The 19,654-nt window shown below is 41.0% G+C and overlaps 1 protein-coding gene across 7 annotated transcripts in view; it reads left to right on the forward strand.

Annotated features, from left to right (window-relative positions):
- The first annotated feature begins 99 nt into the window (after positions 1–99).
- LOC101156129 (fibroblast growth factor receptor-like 1) overlaps positions 100–19,654 on the forward strand; it is a 28,739-nt gene continuing 9,184 nt past the window's right edge. For 2 of the 7 annotated variants that reach the window (XM_020713554.3, XM_020713555.3), the window contains exons 1-4: positions 182–489; positions 847–931; positions 12,848–12,934; positions 19,380–19,652. In XM_020713554.3, the coding sequence (XP_020569213.1) occupies positions 868–931; positions 12,848–12,934; positions 19,380–19,652 (424 nt within the window). In that variant the 5' untranslated portion in view covers positions 182–489; positions 847–867. Of the gene's footprint in view, positions 490–846; positions 932–4,695; positions 4,823–12,847; positions 12,935–19,379; positions 19,653–19,654 lie in introns of those variants that run through there. The other 5 variants (XM_078940303.1, XM_078940304.1, XM_078940302.1 and 2 more) reach the window with 5 other exon arrangements.

The raw sequence follows: 19,654 nt of genomic DNA on the forward strand, positions 1-19,654 counted from the left end.
TTTTTTTTTAAAATGACGAATATGACTTGAAGTATTTTGTACTTAAAGAAGAGTAGTTCAAGTACTCTGATAAAACTACAGTGATAGTGTTCTGTAATCCATATCCATCAGTCTGACAGCGGGGGGAGGGGGTTGAGGAGGGTTACTCGATAAAGAGTCAACAGCGTCCGCGGGCTCCGATTGGCTCGCGGCGGCAGCCGTTGGGACGGACGCACCTAGAAGTCAGTTGGTGGACATTTCCACGGACCGGACCGCCCCGCCGCACATATTTATACACATTTTTTGGTCCAACACTGAGCGCCCCGCGGCTGTGGCTTGAAGTGCCCGGCTCCTCCGCTGTCTCGGTGTTGTGTGTCAGGGGGGCCAGTCATGTGCTGGTGGGTTAGAGCTCAGTGGGAAGTCGGCCGCTGTCACTTCTGATTCATGGAGTCAGCCTGGACTTAAGCAAAGAGCGGTTTTTTTTTCTGACCTAATCCACGCAATTTAAAGGTATGTCTGTTCAAAAAGTTCCGTTTATTTCAGATCAGCATTGGTTAATTGTGAGGAGCGCATATATAGCAGAAACTCCTGTTATTTATTTCCCAGCGGAGACGTCAGTTAGTTTTGTTATGCAGCTTTAACACATACCTGAGTCTATAAAGTATTTCTCAGCTGTACAATGTGACTGTAAAATATTTTTGGGTAGACTAATCGTTCACATGTGTGATGCTGCTGTAACTCAGTGTTTTTTCCATTTCTGTTCCATTTTCTGTTGGAAAAACAAATAATAGATTTCATTAACATGGAAAGAGTAAATGTTATTATTGTTCTATCATGTTGTTTATTCTTTTCTATTATGTCTTCCAGACTTATGTGTGCTTGCACAGAATGGACATCCTGAAAACTTTGTTCTTCATCTTTGAGGCTGTTTTCCTGGCTGACTGTTTCAGAGGTGAGCCCTACACCAGAACACCGGACTCTCCCATTTGTGTTGTGGAGAAGAAGGAGACGTGAAAGACTTTTTTTCTTTATATCTGGACCCAGAAAATCAACATGGGTCAGGGGAATCGGAGAGGGCAAGCCAACCCTTTTCCCACCCTTTTGTGTCTTTTCATTCACGCCTGTGTGCCAGTGTGCACACTCACTGCTGCTAAACCAAACAAACATCTTCTGTCAGCATTTCAGGCTGAACGAAGACAAGTCCAGCTCTCCTGCCGCTGTCTCCCATCAGTTTGGGACTTAAAACCAGACATCAGTGCAACGAAACTTATTTATTTTCTTCCAACTTAGTGCTTTCTTTTGCAAAAGTATGTGAAGGCAATTTAAATAATTTCATCCACTATCATTAATTGGCATGATCTATTGATTCTGAACTTTATTGATTAGAGGAATCTGAAATCCTTGGAAGAGTACTATGGAGCTTCTGGTTTAGCTGGGATGTGGGTTTTTAGGAGAAGCGTGATGGATGAAATACACGCATGTGGTCATCAGAGCTGAAGGCAGAGGTGGCAGGAGGGGGTTGGCAGTGGTTTTGGAGGGGGAGATTATATCTGTGGGTCTGCAGACAATGCCTCATTCACGGCGCGGTAGCTGTGCGTGCCCCGCACAACGGAACCAAGAGTAAATGGCAAAGTCGGATTGTGCACAGGCAGAATTTTCAAAGACCCACTCTGATGAAAATTGAGTTTTTAACATGTTCTTGTGCCATTGTTCTGATGATAGAGGACTTGTATTTGGAAAATTAAGGTCAAAGTGGCATTTCTCAGTATTTCTTTTTTAAAATCTTTGTGAATCAGGAGCAGATGGAAAAAAGGCATATCGAAAAATAGTGTATTTTTGAAAAAATAAGATGCACAGGTCACAAGCTCCCTGCTCCATAATATTCTGATGCTTCCACTATGACTAGATCCAGGTACGCCTTTGTTTTCCTCATCTGAGCTGGAATCTGGGGACAAAACTGTACGGCTGGATAGCTCCAATGTTCCTCCCCATTTTTTGTTGCACCTGAAGCAAAAATTAGGTTGTGAGGGACTGTAAGCTAGCAGGAGAGCGTGTGAACAGAGAGCTCTCAACAATGGGGAGGGGAAGAGGGGTGGGGTTGCTCTGCACCAACAGGTTTGCCCACAACTCAGAGACACATTTCTAATGAACTACTGCCGCTCTGCATAAACTATGTCCTGGAAAATGACAGGTTGTCAGCATAATCATAATCAAAATACCACTGGGAACGCCTTGAAAAAAACTCAAAAGATGATTGGAGTTGGACTTTGTTAACTCATGTCTGCAAAGAAGAAAGAAGCCTCTGGATGACAGTAAAGGGATAATCATTTTAAACAGATTTACTGCTAGAGGACATTTTTTTTGGTACTTTTTCCTTAAAGTGGGTCCAGATTTACAGATATCAGATAGTCACTCAAGCGATTCTTGAAAATATAATAGGTGCAGATATCCCACTGTTCTCCCACCTAAAGAGTGTTAGACTGAGCTGTGTGTTGCAGTGGAGATGCAGCCGTTTTGACTCTGATGTCCAGTAAAATACAGTCAGGGGGATTTGAAACCTGCATGTATGGTGAAGCAAAGCCTGGCAAAGGGGCTGCAGAGGTGCCCCTGTACAATTTACCAGTATATGCCTGTGACCAAATGTGAACAAAATAATCGACTGCTTCTTCCTGACTGATGGCTGGAACGGAAAGTGTTACTTTACCCACTTTTTCTTAAAGTTCAAAAGGTAACACCTGAGACGACAGTAAAAATGTTAAGTCTGTTGCTGTCAATCATCAGGTGACATTTGACACAGATCATGAAACGCACACATGTACACACACACACACACAGTCCTTATCCCTTTCTGCTGCCACTACTGTACTATTTGCCAGAAACCCTCTACTTCCTCCATCCTTTTTTTTCCCCTTCCATCCTCCCCCTTTGGTGTCGTTTGACCCCCAAGCAGCTGGAGGAGGTGCTCGATGATGTGTCCCAGCAGATCCTGTAATGTGGCGACAGGCACAGGGGCCAGCAGGCTTCACCAACTAAACAGCACAGTAATCTCAACATATGGAGTCCCCAGGTTTTGTTTCTTGTTGTTCACCAGGTCGCTCTAACAAGGAACAGATGATGCATGCGTCAAGCTGCAGAGCTAAGATGGACGTTAATTACAAACATGCATGTGTGGAAAGTATACGTTTAATAGCAGAGGTACAACATGCGTTGGTAACACAAAGAGTTTTCATGAGCTTCACTGTGCGCCATAGGCTTTTAAAATCACAAGGCTCTTTGGCTCCCTTACAGTTTTCAACTTCCTTTAACTGTAATGAAGCTAGTTTCTCAGTAATAAAATGCCCTAGGACCTTATTTTCTTAAATAGCTCCTCCGCAGTAAGGACAAAGGTATTAAGGGGCCCAGTGGGTTAGATAGGGTAGCAAAAAGGGGATAAAAATTTAATTAATATAACTGTTATTTAATCTAATCTATCATAACTTAAACTGTAGCCTCATGTGCTTTCTTCCAAACCCATATCTCAATCTTTTTCCCTGCTTCTCTCTGCATTTCCTCTCATTTATTACCTTTGTAAAGTCACAGGAAGTGAGTTAAATGAATGTGGTATCGTTAAAACAAGGCATGAGCTGACCTTTCCTCCCACACTGTTCTCTGTTGCTCCGTATTTACAGAGTCTAGGCCCATTTGCGGAGAACAATAGCTGGATTATAATGTGCGGCAGTCCCCAGGTTGGACAGGGGCAGGAGGAATTATTTTAAACCACTCCTCATTCTTGTAGACCTGACATATTTGCCATCTATTAGAGCTCATGGGGGGGGGGGGGGGGGGGGGGGGCATTGCCTCAGAAGTGCGTGAGAAGAAGAAAGAACAAGTACTACTTTCGTGCGCCTGAATATATGCATGTTTTATTAAGCGGGCTGAAATTACCCTGAGAAGAGTCACGATAATGAGACATCCAAGAAGTTTGGGGCAATTTGGAAAAACCTTAACTGCTATTCCTGCTCCACCTCCCTCTCCTCTGAGCCAGGTGGAAATAATATTCCTCCTTCTACGATCCCTGTGTTGCTCTGCAACGGAAATAATGTTAGCGCTGCTGCAACCATCCTTGTTCCCCATCTATCAGCGCATGCTGCCGACCCAGCCGGCTCAGGAGGAAACATTTGGAGAGGAATGTGTCAGACTTCACCCCTCCAGCAGTAAAGAGGGGAAAGGGCTGTAGATGTGATAAGTAGTCATAATGGAGGTCAGTTGGTGTTTACTTAAGCAGGGTCATATAATCCCTGAGAGCAGCAGATCCCTCCCTAACTGAATTTAATGGCCACTTCAATTAACATTCATGTAGAACAACAAGCCTGACTGTTTTCCGTCTCTTTCAGCTGTATGCTAATGTTCACATTCTCATAAGGAGCTTTATTTCTCCATTTAATTTTTTTAAAGTCTCGCTGTGTTGTGTGTTTATGTGTGTAATGCTCATTAGTTTGTTTGGGCAGTTGGCTCTGATGGTGTTTCCAGACCACACACACTCTTCCTGCCGGCTAAATGGATTAAATAGAATTCCATTTGCTCCTTTTAACCTTCAAGAGAACCATGGAGCTCCCCACAAAGTGTGCACAGAGGCATTGGGATTGTGCCTATTGAAATGATAATCCACTTCATGCCTCCTCCTAGCCTGACTTCTACCATTTATATAAATAACAGATTTTTTTTGTTATTTGACAGCCGCTTGGTGTTAAATAGCATCGGATGAGACTAGACCTCCGTTGGACGTTTGGCCAAAGAAGCAGAGCTGTCGGTGGGGGTGAGGCTTTGCCTCGCTGAAACCTTACAAGTGACCTTACAATAACATGTCAGTGCACACAGTGGGAAATGTTTGTCTTGCCCAACCCCTCTTTTTCTGAAATCTCTTTTATTTTGGTCTTGCTCTGTCTTTCTCTCAGGGAACCAAAAGGTGGAGACGCTCCACGCCGCTTTTTATACCTGTCACTTCTTTATTTATCTGTAGTCCAGCTGTAGGAAATCTAAATATTCATAATTCCTTAAAAGGATTTTTTCTACATAAATCAGACTCGTGGTTTAGATTCCAAACGTGTTTTCCTGCATGTCCTTTTGTGTGCATTGTTGTCCTTTTTGTGCAGTCAAGTGGTACAGATAAAAAAAAATAGATAAAAACCTTTATTTAACCAGGCAAAACATTAAGAACAATTTCGTATTTACAATGTCGGACTGAAAATGAAAAAAGGAAAGTAGGTATTCTTTTCTGAGTCGGTCTTGGTTAGTTGGCATTAAAGGGAGAAAATAAGGCAGAATGTCAGAGTTGTGGTGTGTTGTGCACAACTTTATTTTCATTCTTTTTGTCTCTCTGCACCTTAACACCACACGTGGAGGTTGTTGTGAAGAGATTGAGATAGGCTCAATATTTCCAAAATAAGCTGCGTCCTTCATTTAAAGTAAAATAGCATTGTCTTTTTTTTATCTGAGTTGAATTATGGAAATCATTTTTATATTCATGCTTTAACTTAATATTCAATTCAATTTTATTCATATAACCCAATATTACAACACAGTTGTCTCAACGGGCTTCACTTATTGTACAAGACATAAAATCAAATCATAAAACTGCAAAAGCTGAATCCTAAACTAAAATAAAAAGACTAAGGTTCACTAACTAACTCACTTTCTCACTCATTCACTCACTGTGAAGCAATAGCCGCGGTTACATGGGCAGAATATATTGATCGGATCAATGGTCGGGTTAAAATTCACCCGTGCACATGGGCACAGAAAACCTTTTTCCGATTAGAACAAACGTTCCCATGGCTCACACTCTCGTTCGGAATGAATCATTTGGGCATGCGCAGTAGTGTAAAAATCACCCGGATGCGGATATAGGTCCCGTTGTAAACAAACCGCTTCCACAGACATTTATGCAGCAGCTCGGTAACATACGAGACGATCTTCCAAACGTGCTTTTATTAATGTCATGAATATTATGAATTGCCTGTTCGCTCATCGTTATATTTAATCTGTGTGGTCAGTGCTTTTTTTGTGGAAGAATTAAGCTGGACGAAAGCTTAGGACAGACTAACACGGGCTAACATCATTAGCCTGATGGATGGACACAAAATCCAGGACCGTGCGAGAAACGCAGCAATCTGCAGCTTTCTAAGGACTGAGCGACATTTATTTCTGCTCTGAAAGTTCACACAGACCGCCCCAAAGCCACTCTGTGAGCTAGCGGCCCGAGCTCTGTTCGAACACGGTTCCTCCTGAGTCCTGCAGCCGCTAACCCAGAGCGGCGGGACGGCTCGCAGTCTGAATTCTCCCACACATAAGAAAACAACAAAACGCACACGTAAAAAAGCCCCCCCGACACAAAATTATTAATCCAGCTGCTCTGCTCACTCGGGTGCCAGTGGACCGAGTGAGCGTCAGGGGGCACGAAGCGCTCCTCCTCCGAATCTCCCCCGTGAGGGGTGTAAGAGAGGGGAGAGCCAGCGGGGCGAGAGCGGAGCGGCGCTTTTCACGGGGCGTCCGCAGAGCAGCTGGTCGGTCCCGTATGCGCTCCAAAGCTTTCTCACAGCGAAACACCTTCTATGCATGACGTAAACCAGAGCAGCAGTGACACACGATCGGAATGACCGTTTACATGCTCCACGATCGGATAAACGATCGGTATAACCCACCTATCTCGATCGGAAAGAAATTCTGATCCGAATGAGTCTGATCGGGGCAGAGTATTCCGAACGGCGCGTTTACATGACGCATTTTCTTTCCGATCAGGCGTTCATTCCGATTACTTTTGCCCATGTAAACGCGGCTAATGATATGAGCCAGTTTAGCTCGTGCTGGTTTGCGGCGCCTTCCGTCCGTGAAACCCAGGTTCGACTCCGGGCTGCTCCCTCTTCCCTTCTCTACCTCTGCCGGTTCCAAGCCCGGTTTGAGAAGGTTGCGTCAGGAAGGGCATCCGGCGTAAAACATTGCCAAATTTACCATGCGACTTGTTCGCTGTGGCGACCCCTGATGGGAGAAGCCGAAAGTGGAAGAAACGCGGCTAATGATAGCACTCTTGGATGAGTGCATGGCCGGCACTGACCATTCAGTTTATCTTTTAGGTGACTCCTACAGTATTCTGTTTGTTCACCCCATCATTTTTTTGCCCAAATTACTAAAACTCAACTGAGTTCATTTCTTTGAATGCCTTTAAATCCAAACCGATAGCTCTGGAGGTTGAGTCCATGAAATGAACATCTTTTTATAACCTGTTTTTCTTTTCTTGTTGTTTTGTCTTTGTGTTTTTGAGTAACCACTTCTTTGTAGTTGCTGCTGCCTTTTGGCCAATACTCCCTTGCAAATGAGACCTTAAATCTCAATGGGACTTTCCTGGTTTAAAGAAAAAAAGGTTAAAAAAAATGTTTTTGAACATTTGAACTTAAAGGCTTTACTAATGCAGTGGTGATCCTCAAAAGTCACTTGGACTCGTCGTGTTTGGACACGTTTTAGAGTTGTTTTTTAAGCAAAAAGCCGATTTTGAACAGCAGAAATCAGTCCCATCTTTCTGTGTGTGCTAGACTTGCCACAGCCTGCTTGAATCATGATGCTGCAGTCCTACACTGACTTATCAGAATACCAAATCAGACAGCCAGGATGTACCCGTTTAGTATAAACTTTGTTTTTTATGTACGGCATCAAGCGTCTCATTGTTTTCCCCCTGTTTGTGATTCTTTGTAAGACTGAGTGTTGCCAGACGTTGGCGCCTGGCTTCTAGAAGATTACGAATTTTTCTGTGTTTTGTCTTTATGTTACCCTACTTCTCACCTTTGCCAAGCTTCTTGAGCACAAACACACAGCCTAATCAGCCCTCTTTTTCTGCAATTGAATGTTAATTGACAGTTATGGTGGTGGCTAAAGTGATGGCTGGCTGGGTTTGAAGGAAGCCAAACCAAGGGACGACTGCGATAACAAGCTTTGAATGAAGCCTCCGCTGCCTTCAACAAACAAGCTCACCCCCAGACTGCTTCTGGTTCCCTTCCCGGCGTACCCCCCGATTTCATTCTGTTCACCTCGGGTGTGCCTCATTGAGACCCCACATAGCTTTGTGGCTTTTTTGCTTCCACTTTGTTTTTCATTAGGGATTCTTTTGAGTGACCTCAGAAGGTCTTTGTGCATTGTTTCTATTCATCAAACTTATAGAAAGCCTGACGTGGGCGGCTGCACGTCACAGTAAGAATAGAAGTTTCTTTTGCATGCATGCAGCCTGTCATGCTGGTATTTTCTAGCATCCTTTTCCAACAGCTGCTAGCTCTCTCAGCATAGGAAGCAGAAGCCCTGGTTTTTTTCTTCTTCTTTCAGACGACCCATTACTCCTGTAATAAATGGAAAAATGTGTCCCCATTTTGACATAAAGAGTGGAACAAGAGGAGAAATCATTTCAGGAGCTACAAATATAATCTGTCCTATTTTATAGCAGGGCCACTGCTATTCCAGACTGGAATTCTGTTCCATGCAGTGAAACTGATTCGATTTCCTTATGCATAAGGATGGGGATTTGAATCTTGGGCCAAAAGCTCCAGCTTGTGTATACTTCAAAACTTTGCGATAATTGAATTGTTGTATCTTAATCAGCTAGTTCATGGTATTATTATGGCTGTTTTTAATTCTAAATTGGCCCAATTTAGGAATAACTTTAGCTTAGATCTAAATAGCTGAACAAAGTTTGAATAAGGTGGTCTAAAAGTTTATTCTTGATTGGACATCAGCTGTAAATTGTTTTATAGTTTTGTTCTAATCGGCCAACAGCTAATTTACATTTTAGTTGAGTTTCTTTCAAAGGTACTGCATGATGAGTTCTGATCACTGCAGTCTGTTCCACACAAAGACCAAGCTCAGCCATTTATTTTCAGCCTCTTTCATTCATCCCATCTTTATAGCTTTCACGGTAATGAGAAGGACAAACACATCCGTAAACTTTACTTTGAAAAGGAAGAAGCACATTATTTAACATGGAAAAAGAATCAACCACAAGACACTCAGACAATATCCACAATGTTTATTTACTCTGCCCCCAAGTAGGCAAGATAGATATCTATGTTTCCATGCTGGTCTCACTGATGAAAGGACAAAATGCCTTTGTGAGGACAGTTGTTAATAAAGACAAAAAGACCAAAGAGACGGACTGGCAGGCAGAGCTGGACAGAGGGCCATGACCTTTGCACAGCCCAGTAGCAAGGTAGATTTGGAAGGCACTGAACAAATTGTTACTGTGAAAGGGCGAGTACCACATCGTAATGACAGGCTAAAGAGCTCCATGATGAAAGATTGATTTCAGACAATATTTCTGGATTGTCAAGAGGCCCCAGTGCTGTCAGTGGGAGCTTTCCCAGTTCCTCCGCTACCCCCCTTCGCCCAGCTCTTTCCTCTCTTTCTTCTAACTCTGTCATTTCTGTCTCTTTCTTTATTCTTCAGCCACTGATCATGTACCCTTTCTTTTCTCTCCCGCTTCTGTCTGAACTGCCCCACTTGCCCAAATACTCTGGTACATTACAGCCTGTTCCTGCTTCCAGCCTGAAAAGACCTTGTTGACAAAGGAGCTGGTGTGAAATGTTTCCTAGGTCCATGGAGACTGTCTGAACGTCAGTCTGCACGCCGGTACAAGGTTTCCAGAGATGTAAAAATGAGGAATCCTGAAGGCCTGGCTTAGCCATCATCATCAGTATCATAGTTGTGACCACAATGCACGTGAAGACAGTCGCTTTGTTCCCCGGTGACGCCGCGTCTGGCTCAAAATGTGCTTGTTTACATCCTTTAGTGCTTTGTTGCGGAATACAATAAGCCAAGTGCAGATTGGAAAATGTTTCTATGAAGTGTGGAATGCAACAGGGTTAAAAACAGATGGAAGATGAGGAGGTGACAGCAAGGAGGTGGGAGGAGCAGGCTGCACCTTGCTGCTTACAGAAAGATTCAGCAAAACAACCAAAATCTGGAAAGGTGATGTTGACCCAGCTGAGCATTTATCCCACAATGCATTTTGGCAAAAAAAAAACACTTAAATCTAAAACTTAATTGTTGATCTAATTTTTTTTTAGAAAATTATTTTCATTGTAAAAAAAAATTACATTAAAATGTCACTGTAAATGAGTGACAGCAATGATATAAGTGAAAAGGTAAAAGACAATAACTGAAAAAATATGAAATAAAATAAAAATAGAAATACTGAAAATGTAGATTACAGTCCTTTAAGGGTTAGAATTTTACCAGCTTTGACAAAATGTTGTTTTTACACACCTGTTTTCTTTCTCAAACAGACTTTTAAATTAGTAATTGGGGGGAAAAATCTCAGAGTAAATATTTATTGTTTGTAACTAAAAAAAAAAAGCAGATTCTCAAGCGTATCCATCCTGAGACTGGAAGGTCGAGTTCAAATCCAAGGCCGGGTCATACCAAAGACTCTGAAAATGGCACCCAATGCCTCCCTGCTTGAATTTTAGCATTGAGGGGTTAGACTGGGGGGATTTAAACAACCAATTGTGTCTAAAGCTCACCGCTCCCCCCGGGGATGGGTCAAATGCAGAGAACAAATGGTACACACCTAAGTGTGTGACGACTAACGGAACCTGAACTCATTGGGTGTAAAATATAATAAATCTATTGATAAAAAGATAAGAGTGGGGTCATTTCTCCAAAAGTTTCCCCTAATAAATGAATCTTTGAGCCTTCTGCAGTCTCAAACGCATTTAAAAACTTAGGCTGTGTACTTTACCCAAAAACCCCAGTATTTCTTTCAAGCCAGTTGTTGTTAGTTGTGAAAAAAAGTTTTGCATAATTTGTATCTCGGATTAAACAAATGGAGAGTTTCAAGTCATAAAATATTGAAGACCTGTTCCTCAAACAGACAAAAAATGATTTATTTGCTTAAAAACTACAAGAAAATGTCAAAATAAAATATAGAATTGACTTTTTAATCATGTTTTTAAAAAAAAGTAATGGCAGAAAATACAGTTTGGTATTTCTGTGGCAAAATCAAGTTTTCTTGGACACAAGGACCCCATAAATATAATATAGCATGAAGTTTTCATCTCCAAACCAGCATGTCTGTTTGTGTTTCAAAAAGAAAAGCTGCCACATTCAAATACACGTACACATTTCTAGCTCCTGAATTTGTAATTGTTCACGCTATGTCACATTCATCGCCGAGGGGTCGGCCAGTCTCCAAACACATAAGACGGACATTAATAAACAGGTGCTCTTCGGTGCCCTGCTTTGTAATGGAGAGACAGAAGAGGGGGGTCTGTTTGAGTGGGTCATGTGGCTAAGGCTAAGCCCGGGCTAGGGAGCGGGGTGTTAGATTGTTGGGATTCCTGGTTTCTGCCGCCTGGGCCCACCTAATCCGCCCCCCTCACTCCCCCTGATGCCGCCGTCCTCTCTGTATGAGCTGTGTGTTAAAGGAGGCCTCTCTGCCATCTTAGCCTCTGCTCCCAGCCACTCTTTGGGTCAACCCTCCTCTCTTTAACCCTCCCTCCCTCTCTCCTTAGCCCCATTTTAGCTGTTTCCCCTCGACTGCCACCTCACTCCGTTTTGGTTTCTCTCTTCTTTCACAGACTTATTTTGGTTCCTTTTCTGATAAGTGGCCCCAAACACACACTCAGTCCCTGTGTGTGTGCATTAGTCCTTAGCTTAATGGAGTGAGATAAGGAGACTAGAGTGCTGCTCACTGTGCGCTCTGTCTGACAGTGAAGCTGCATGACAGACTCTCATTTGCATGAAAACTTCTGCTACTGAGAAGTGAGTTCAGTTTTCTTCTTAATCTGAAAAGGAAAGGTCAGGTTTTTTGGAAAAAAAAATTTTTTAATTTGATTTTTTTTTCTCTTTCTCATGACAACATGTAAAACTTGATTTAAAAAAGCAATAAAAAAATCATGTGTTTTTTAAAGTGTATTTTTCATGTCTTTTTTTCAAGGTCACTGCTGTTCTAATTTGTTCATTCAGAGTTCCTAACTTTCGTCCAGTGCAACAGTCAGACATGTCCACTGCTTCTCCTCGTTTTTCGTCGACCAATTTGTTCAGAAGCTTGTTTTGAGTTCAAATTCATTTTCGAACTAAAAAGCACATCCCATGTGTGACATCTGCTACTGATGAATGGGGTGTCTTGATGCTGTCCTGTCTGAGATGGGAGATAACAGGTGTCCAGTTCAGGCTTTCTCTAAACAATCTGTTATTTCTTTTTTTATTCCAGAGAATTTAAATTGCTTGATAAGTTTATACACCATAGCAGAAACACACATTCTTCCTTTTAGTTACAATTTTTAATTTATTTTTTGTCAGTAAAAAGGAGATTTGATGCCAATGTTCTTGATGTTGGATATTCAACTGAAAGTAACTAATAAATTTCACGTTTTTAAGTTTGCAATGTTTTGCAGCCTAAAACACATAAATTAAGGTTGACTGAAATATTGTGTGTATGTAGTGCTGGTTCAATGATAACTTTTTGTGAGCACTTAGGAATGAAAAGCGGTCTGGTTTGACTAGGAATAAAAAGGGACAGTAAATCCTGCTCATAAATATTTAGAAACGCAAACTTAAAGGCTTCTTGTCATCTTGTTATTTACGAGGTGCTGATACAATTTAAAGTTTTAATTAGAAATGTTAGCCTAAATATTAAGCAGAGAGTTCACTAAAGTGGATGTGTATTTGATAAAGTTAGCTCAAGTGGTGCTCAACCTTTAGTTTATGGGTTTAATTGTTCTTTTAATCAGTTCTCTGATTAATAAACAGCACTATGATTAGTTTTACGAATTCTTGGCAATATGAATTTTAGCTTTGTTGCAAATAGTAGTAAGAGTCGACACGCTCACACATATGCTCGTTTCTTCCGCAGAGGCAGATGGGGCCAGGAGAAGGATGTCAAGTTTAATGAAATATAGCAGCTTGGAGTTCAAAGACTTCACAGTAGGGCCGGTTCAGGGTAGGCCGCGTGATAGAGATGTTTCCAGAAGCTTTATAACGCTGCAGTCATTTTTCTCTCATGTTTGCCAGTTCTTTTGATGAGACATCGGCAGAAGTCTCTGGTGAAAAAGGGAGCTTTTGCTTCAAAGGAACATGGACGTTTTTCCAGTGGTTTTTCCTTGATCGGATAGATTTTACCGGAGCATCTTATTCCCTATTCTTTTTGTTCCACCCCCTTCTGCTGTTTCTCTAGTCCCTCATGTCACCCAATAGCTCTTCCTGTACCATTCCCACCACAGAAGCAGTCGCCATTCAGTCCACATCTAATGGTGCTGAAGAAAGAGCCATTGTCCCCACTGGTTTTACCCCACTCTTATCTATTGATTGGAAAGCCAAGAGGGGAAAATAACAGGTATTGATTACCACACAGGCAGAGGCTGACGGGCACAACGTCTGGAGGGGTAAGAAGAGACAACAGTTTTCACTCTCTGCAGCTCCACTGCTGTCAGAACAGCCTCTCCTGCCACTCCACGTTTAAGCCTGTCACTTTCCCCCCTTTTGTCCCTCACCACGTCAGTTTTCCATTTAGCTGTGCCTGTTTAATGCAGATTTTAATCTTTGCCTGTGAAATGTATATCCCAAGCGCAGCAGCTTCTTAGGAGAAGCTTTCACACGCTACCCAAGTCTGCCCACCTTTCCCTTTCATCAGCCCCCCTTTTGTCTCAAATAAAATATATACGTTTTGGTTCAGTTTTTTATATTCCAAAGTTTTTGTTTTTTTATTACTTTCTTTTCTTTCATTCCTTCTCCTCTTATTACTTCAAGAGTTATGGGGTTTTAAAAATGAATCAGAAAATACAATCCTGCAAGCATTGATTTCACTACAGCAACTCTAAGCGTTAGAAGTCTGCTGTCCAATAGTCAGAGGAAACGTTCTGCTGTGCCTCTGTGCCTCTTATCCTTTATGTAAATACACCAATTTAGAGTCACATTTGCTTAGATCGCTGTTTATCTCGGTCATGAATCATTGCAGTCTGGCATTGTAGAAAATCTTTTTGATGCATTGTAATATCTTGCAGTTAGAGATTAAGCAGCAAGATGTTTAAATAGCTATATCCTGCATAGGCCAAAGGGATGCATGTGGTAGCCAGTCGTTCTTAACGTGTTTGGTTAAGTTCCAGGTGTTCTCTATTTGTTTGGCTGTCAGCAACCTTGTCAACTTTTTATTGATGTGGGCAGTGATTCAAAAGACTATTGCACCTCTAGATGAAAAAAATGGCCTTACTTATCATGACAAATCCGCAGGTGTTTTATAAAATATAAAATAAATAGGTTTCAGCCTACTTGGTGAACTGCTCAAGTCTATCAACCATACTAGTCTGTTTTATTTGCAGTCTGACATTATGTATTCTCCTCCACGGATGCCTGCACAAGGGATCAACTGCTCATTAACCCGCGCACAAGGTTTAGTAAAACTGGCTATGTTTAGTCTGAATCACAAGAATGCCCCTTTTTGAATGCACTCCTTTCTCTTAAAAATAATCCATCACCAAATTGAGCAAAGAAAAGCAGAGCTAATTCTGTGAGTCGCCAGGCCTCCTCCTCCTCCTCCTCCTCCTCTTCTTCCTGCGCTATGAAAGATTCCATTCACACACGGAGCTCAGCCATAAATAAGGATCGCTTGAGCAGCTCTGCAGTGCGGGAAAGCCCATATGGTCATGTGAATCGCTTTCCATTTACAGAGCAACTAACAATTCTAACCATTTGAGTAAACAATCTAACACACTCAGCACCTCTTTTATGAGCCTGTCAGGTTTCCATTTGTCACAGCCAGCATCAGATGCTTGCAAATGTCTTCACTCATCCAGGTGACAGTGATCCTAAATGCTTCAAAGCTCTTGGTCTTCTTTTCCAGATTCTTGTGGAAATTAAGCTGAAGAAAAACATACAAGGGAATGCCGGAACAGTCCAAACTCCTTCCTTCAGATGATATGTTTTGAACTGTGCATCTCATACAGTGCTTGATGACCCCTCTTTATTATTGATTTCTTTTAATTTTTCTAGAACTGACTGTCTATTTCCAAAGCTTTCAACTCCAAGGTTAAAAGAACCTGTCCTTGAGAGACAGGAGGTAGAGGTGGAGGAGTAGAGGCGAGTCCCTGCTGAAGAAAGAAAGGGGGGTCATGCACTCAGCACAAATACTGAAGTTATTCAGACGATGTCCTTGATTTCTCTACTTTTTCCAGTCCTTCTTTTCAAAGGGATTTCAAAAGGTTTTTCTTAGAAGATGAAATGGAGGGAGGAAATCATTTGTTGCACATTCTTGTTTTTGGAGTAGCAGCCAAAGCTTTTTAAGCCAAAAGGGAGCCAGAGCTGCTTGAATCCTCAGGATCCATCTTTTTTTAAAAGGCCCACTGGTGTTTCTCACAATTATGAAGGAGCAGCAGAAAACGTAACCGATGGTTCGATCCCATGAGATGATTGATACTATTAAAAGTATAGTAACTTCAGATTCTAGTTTTTTAGTATTTAGTAATAAAGACACATTTTTCATTTTTGTAGCCAAAAGACAAGCTAATCTAACCTGCTACTGGTTTTGAGATGTAACTTTACTTTTAAGTATAGATCATAAAAAGGGTATTTATTGGTCTGTATTGCAAAATATCAAACTAGTTATATTTGTTCAATACATTCTTAAAGAGAAATATTGTATTTAATATAACTGTTTAAAATCTAAATGCCATTATAAAGTCAAGCCCCATCTTTTGTTGCTTAATTTTACACAAACTAGGAAATGTCAAAGGTTGCAGTTCCATTAAAAACCACTGGAGGGTGGCTGCAAAAGAGAGCAATTCTCCATTAACTCTCATGTTAAAAAGACAGATTTTACACCTAAATTAATTGTTTTTACATTCTGTTTATAATTATATTTTTTATGTATATTTATTAACCTCCTCTTTGTGACAAGTATGGGGGTTAGGTTTGATTTTAACAGAGCTTAAATTTGCTCATATGCCAGGGAAATACAAAATTTTTTAAGAAATATACATGATTGGAATTATAAATAATTTCTCAGTTTTCCTTTTCGGGGACTAAATTCTGCTGTGCAGAATCCAGAGATTCAAAGATTTGCAAGACTAATTGCGCATGAATTACACTGTCAAAATGTTTTTTTTTTTTTTAAAAGGCTTTATTTTTTAATCTTTATAGAACATTGCTAATGGATTTTGCTAAATCAACAACAACAGATGTGTTTTTATATATGTGTGTATATATGTTGTATTTGTTTTCCTACCTTCAAAAGAACTGATTTGATCTTTTTAGGCAATGTGTTTTGACTGAAGAAATGCATTGCAGGGTTTGAATGTTTGGAGGCTTTGATTCAACAAAACCTTTGACTTGAATGAGGTCTTGTTTTCGTTCATTTAGAAAGAAGCACATGGTATGGGGGCTTTCAGGCTGTAAATCTGATGAGATAACGGGCGTCTATTAGTAAAAAAAAAGAAAAGTATATATGTTTGCACATGATAGTTAGATCTAGTTAGATCTTTACTCATATGAGGTCCATTAACAGTGGTCCCACAGTTTGAGGCTACAGTAAAGAAAACCTTGAGCACCTCTGTTCTCATTCCCCATCTGCAGCAGAGTTAGATATGGGCCCGCTCATAACAGCCAAAGCGCTGTGGTTGCGTTTTCTTCACACACATAAACAACGACACTTTCAATTTCCTGTGAACAATGTGGACCAGGAAAGGCCGTTCACAGAGAGGAAAGAAAACTCAGTTTGCATGTGCGTGTTCATCAATTACTGAGGAAGACAGAAACTGGAAAGGACCACGTTTTTATGACTTTACTGCTCAAAAAAGTCATATTTCATGGCATGTGCAACATTTCTTTACTCGGGGAGTGTGAGTGAGTTTGGTGTTTTTAGGCATTAGCTTACCTGCAGCTGAGAAACATCTGTCGGCACTGAGATAGATGAAACAGCCAGATGGAGTTACCTGAGTCCCCTCCACTGTAATGAACTTGTTGTTTACTATATGTGTGAAATGCAGCAAAGGAATGCGGTTGTGTGTGCCGGTGCCTGTATGTGTGTGTGCTGGGAGAAGTCATGTGTACTTACCTTCCCTGTTGTTTTTACTGCTACAAGACCAGCCGTTTGTTCTGAAGCCCAGACTGTTCTCAGTGCACTTTTGTAGGGTGATGCTGCTTTAGAGTTTGGTTGCATCCCCCCACCCGCCCCTTTCCCCCTCTGGAGCTCCTGTTTCTCCTCTGTGTCTGGCCTGCTCTTTCAAGGTTTTGTTTAGCTTTTGGTGGTGGTGTTAGAAGGTTAGTTGAAGGCTTTGTGCTGTGCAAGCAGCAATGCAGGCCCTTTGACACAATCACAGGCTGTTTCGACCTGCTCCACTTCACCACATCTGAGGGTACAGATCTGAGCCAATTAGGAGGCAGGGAGAACAGTCTGCTGTCCGTCTCACTTCTGGCCGCCCCCCTCATTGCTTTGATGTTTTGCACATTACGCAAAACCAGATCCAGAAATTCTTACTCTCTCTGTGTATCTAGTCAATGACAATCAGATCGGGCTTTAAAATTTCTCGATTATTTCACAAAAAATTGAATGCTTGCGTTTTCTGAAAGAAAAAAAGATTTTAGACATGCTTTCAGGGGCCCTTTTTGTGTGAGCCTTCATTTTATTAGGAACTGGTTTTGTCCATTTATTCTGTATACCTGTTACTTCCTGGTTCCAATAGCTTGTACCAGCTGTCATCAGGCCAAAAACACCCTGGACTGAAGACATTTCTATTGCAGGAGCACATATAAACAAACAAGCACACAGTCATTCCCAGAGTTAATTCCAAATTTGCTGTCAAATTGCTTCAAGTGCCAGGGTAAAACACAGACACACAAGGAGAATAAATAGGCCCCCACTATGATACAAACCAGGACCTCTGGTTAGATAATAATACTTACCATCAACATTATTTTCTCTAACAGTTAGTGTGAGCTTATGTGTTTTAAAACCTATTTCTCCTCTTAGAATTACTTTCTTTGGGCATTTACAGGTTTATAATATGTGTTCAGATTTCTTTTTATTAAAAATACTGTAGGTTTTATATTTAACTATATTTTTTACATTGAGAAAATGGTAGAAACTTAAAAGAAAAGCACATGGCTCCTCCAAATTCATACTTACCGGTAAAACTAGCTATGCAATTGTGAGAATCTGTTTATTATTGTGTCTTTATTGTGTCTTTATGAAGATCACTAACAATTCAAATGAATCCGATGAAAAAGATTACATGAAAAAAGTTCTTTTGGAAAATTGTGTTGGACTATTTTTTTTCACTGCTAGATGTTTTTGCTGTTATTATCTCAAAATGTAAATAGTCAGGCTGTTAAAAAAAACATGTGCATTCAGTTATCACCTTTTTACCAGTAGTTACAACTTTTAATGATTTAGTTCTGGTCAAAATCTAAACATCTAAGTCTGCTGGTGGGAAATGATGTGGCCTTTAAATTGCTGGCAGGTACCAAACATAAATACAGGGACGTACAATACAACACAGAGCAGTTTCTATGGTAACATGAAAACGGGATCACAGTTTCACAATCTCACAACAGAGCTACAAGATAACAGCGCAAAAGGTTAATTAGGAAATGATTATATCGAGACTCTCACCAAGATGATATGTTTTGCTGTTGGAAAAAATTAGAGGAAACTTTTTTGTTCTCTTTTAAATAAGGTTATCCTCCCTCAGTAAAGACAATGCTTTCTTCTGTGGTCCACAGTGGGTTAATGAAAAGTTTAACGATTATCAAAGTTAAGAGAATCACATGGTGTGGCCTTCACATTTCACTATAAACCCAGCTGAACTTCTGTGGGGAATTTTTGACCGATGTCAGTGAACACGAGAATACCGAATGATAAAACATCCCTCCAGCAGTGTTCCTGATACTTAAATCATCATTTCTGAGGAATTTCAAAATTGTTTTGGTCTTTTTTTTCTATAGTTTTTCACTCGTATGTTGATTTTTCAAAAATGTGTGATATAAAGATAAAAATCCAAAACATTTTTTTTTGTTTTACAATAGAAGGAAATAAGGAAAGACCACGCTTGCAAAGATTCATGCTAAAGTTGGCTTCACAGCAGGGCCAGTGTGCTGCATGATTTTTATTATTAATCTCATTAGATCGAGAGATCCAGACTGGATCACCACATTTGCTGTAAACATGACAGCAGTTGGATGAGTTTGCAACAGAATGTACTTTATTCTCTATAAATATACCAACTTGTGACAAAAAAATGGGCATTTCCTCGACATTGACAGCAAACTGCTAGTAAAAGATTGTTTTTGCAGTAACTAAAGGAAATTGTTATTTTCTGCTAAAGTCCAGTTTTTTTTAGCATTTCACCAATGTTTTCTTTACACTTCCTAACAGCAATGTCTTTGTGTTTCCCCAGGGCCTCCTCGGGTGTCTGGAAAAGTAGCTTACAGGCAGACGGCACGGTTGGGCAGTGCCATCAAAATGCCATGCCCTGTTGAAGGAGACCCCCCACCTCTCATTATGTGGACCAAAGACGACCGTAACATCCACAGTGGCTGGATTCGTTTCCGTATCCTCCGCATGGGCCTGAAGATCAAAGAGGTGGAAGCAGATGATGCAGGGACCTACATCTGCAAAGCAACGAATGGCTTTGGAAGTGTTAACATCAATTACACCCTCATTGTCATTGGT

This window comes from Oryzias latipes, chromosome 22 (assembly GCF_053564925.1).
Source record: "Oryzias latipes strain Hd-rR chromosome 22, Olatipes_Hd-rR_3.1".
Classification (NCBI taxonomy): domain Eukaryota; kingdom Metazoa; phylum Chordata; class Actinopteri; order Beloniformes; family Adrianichthyidae; genus Oryzias; species Oryzias latipes.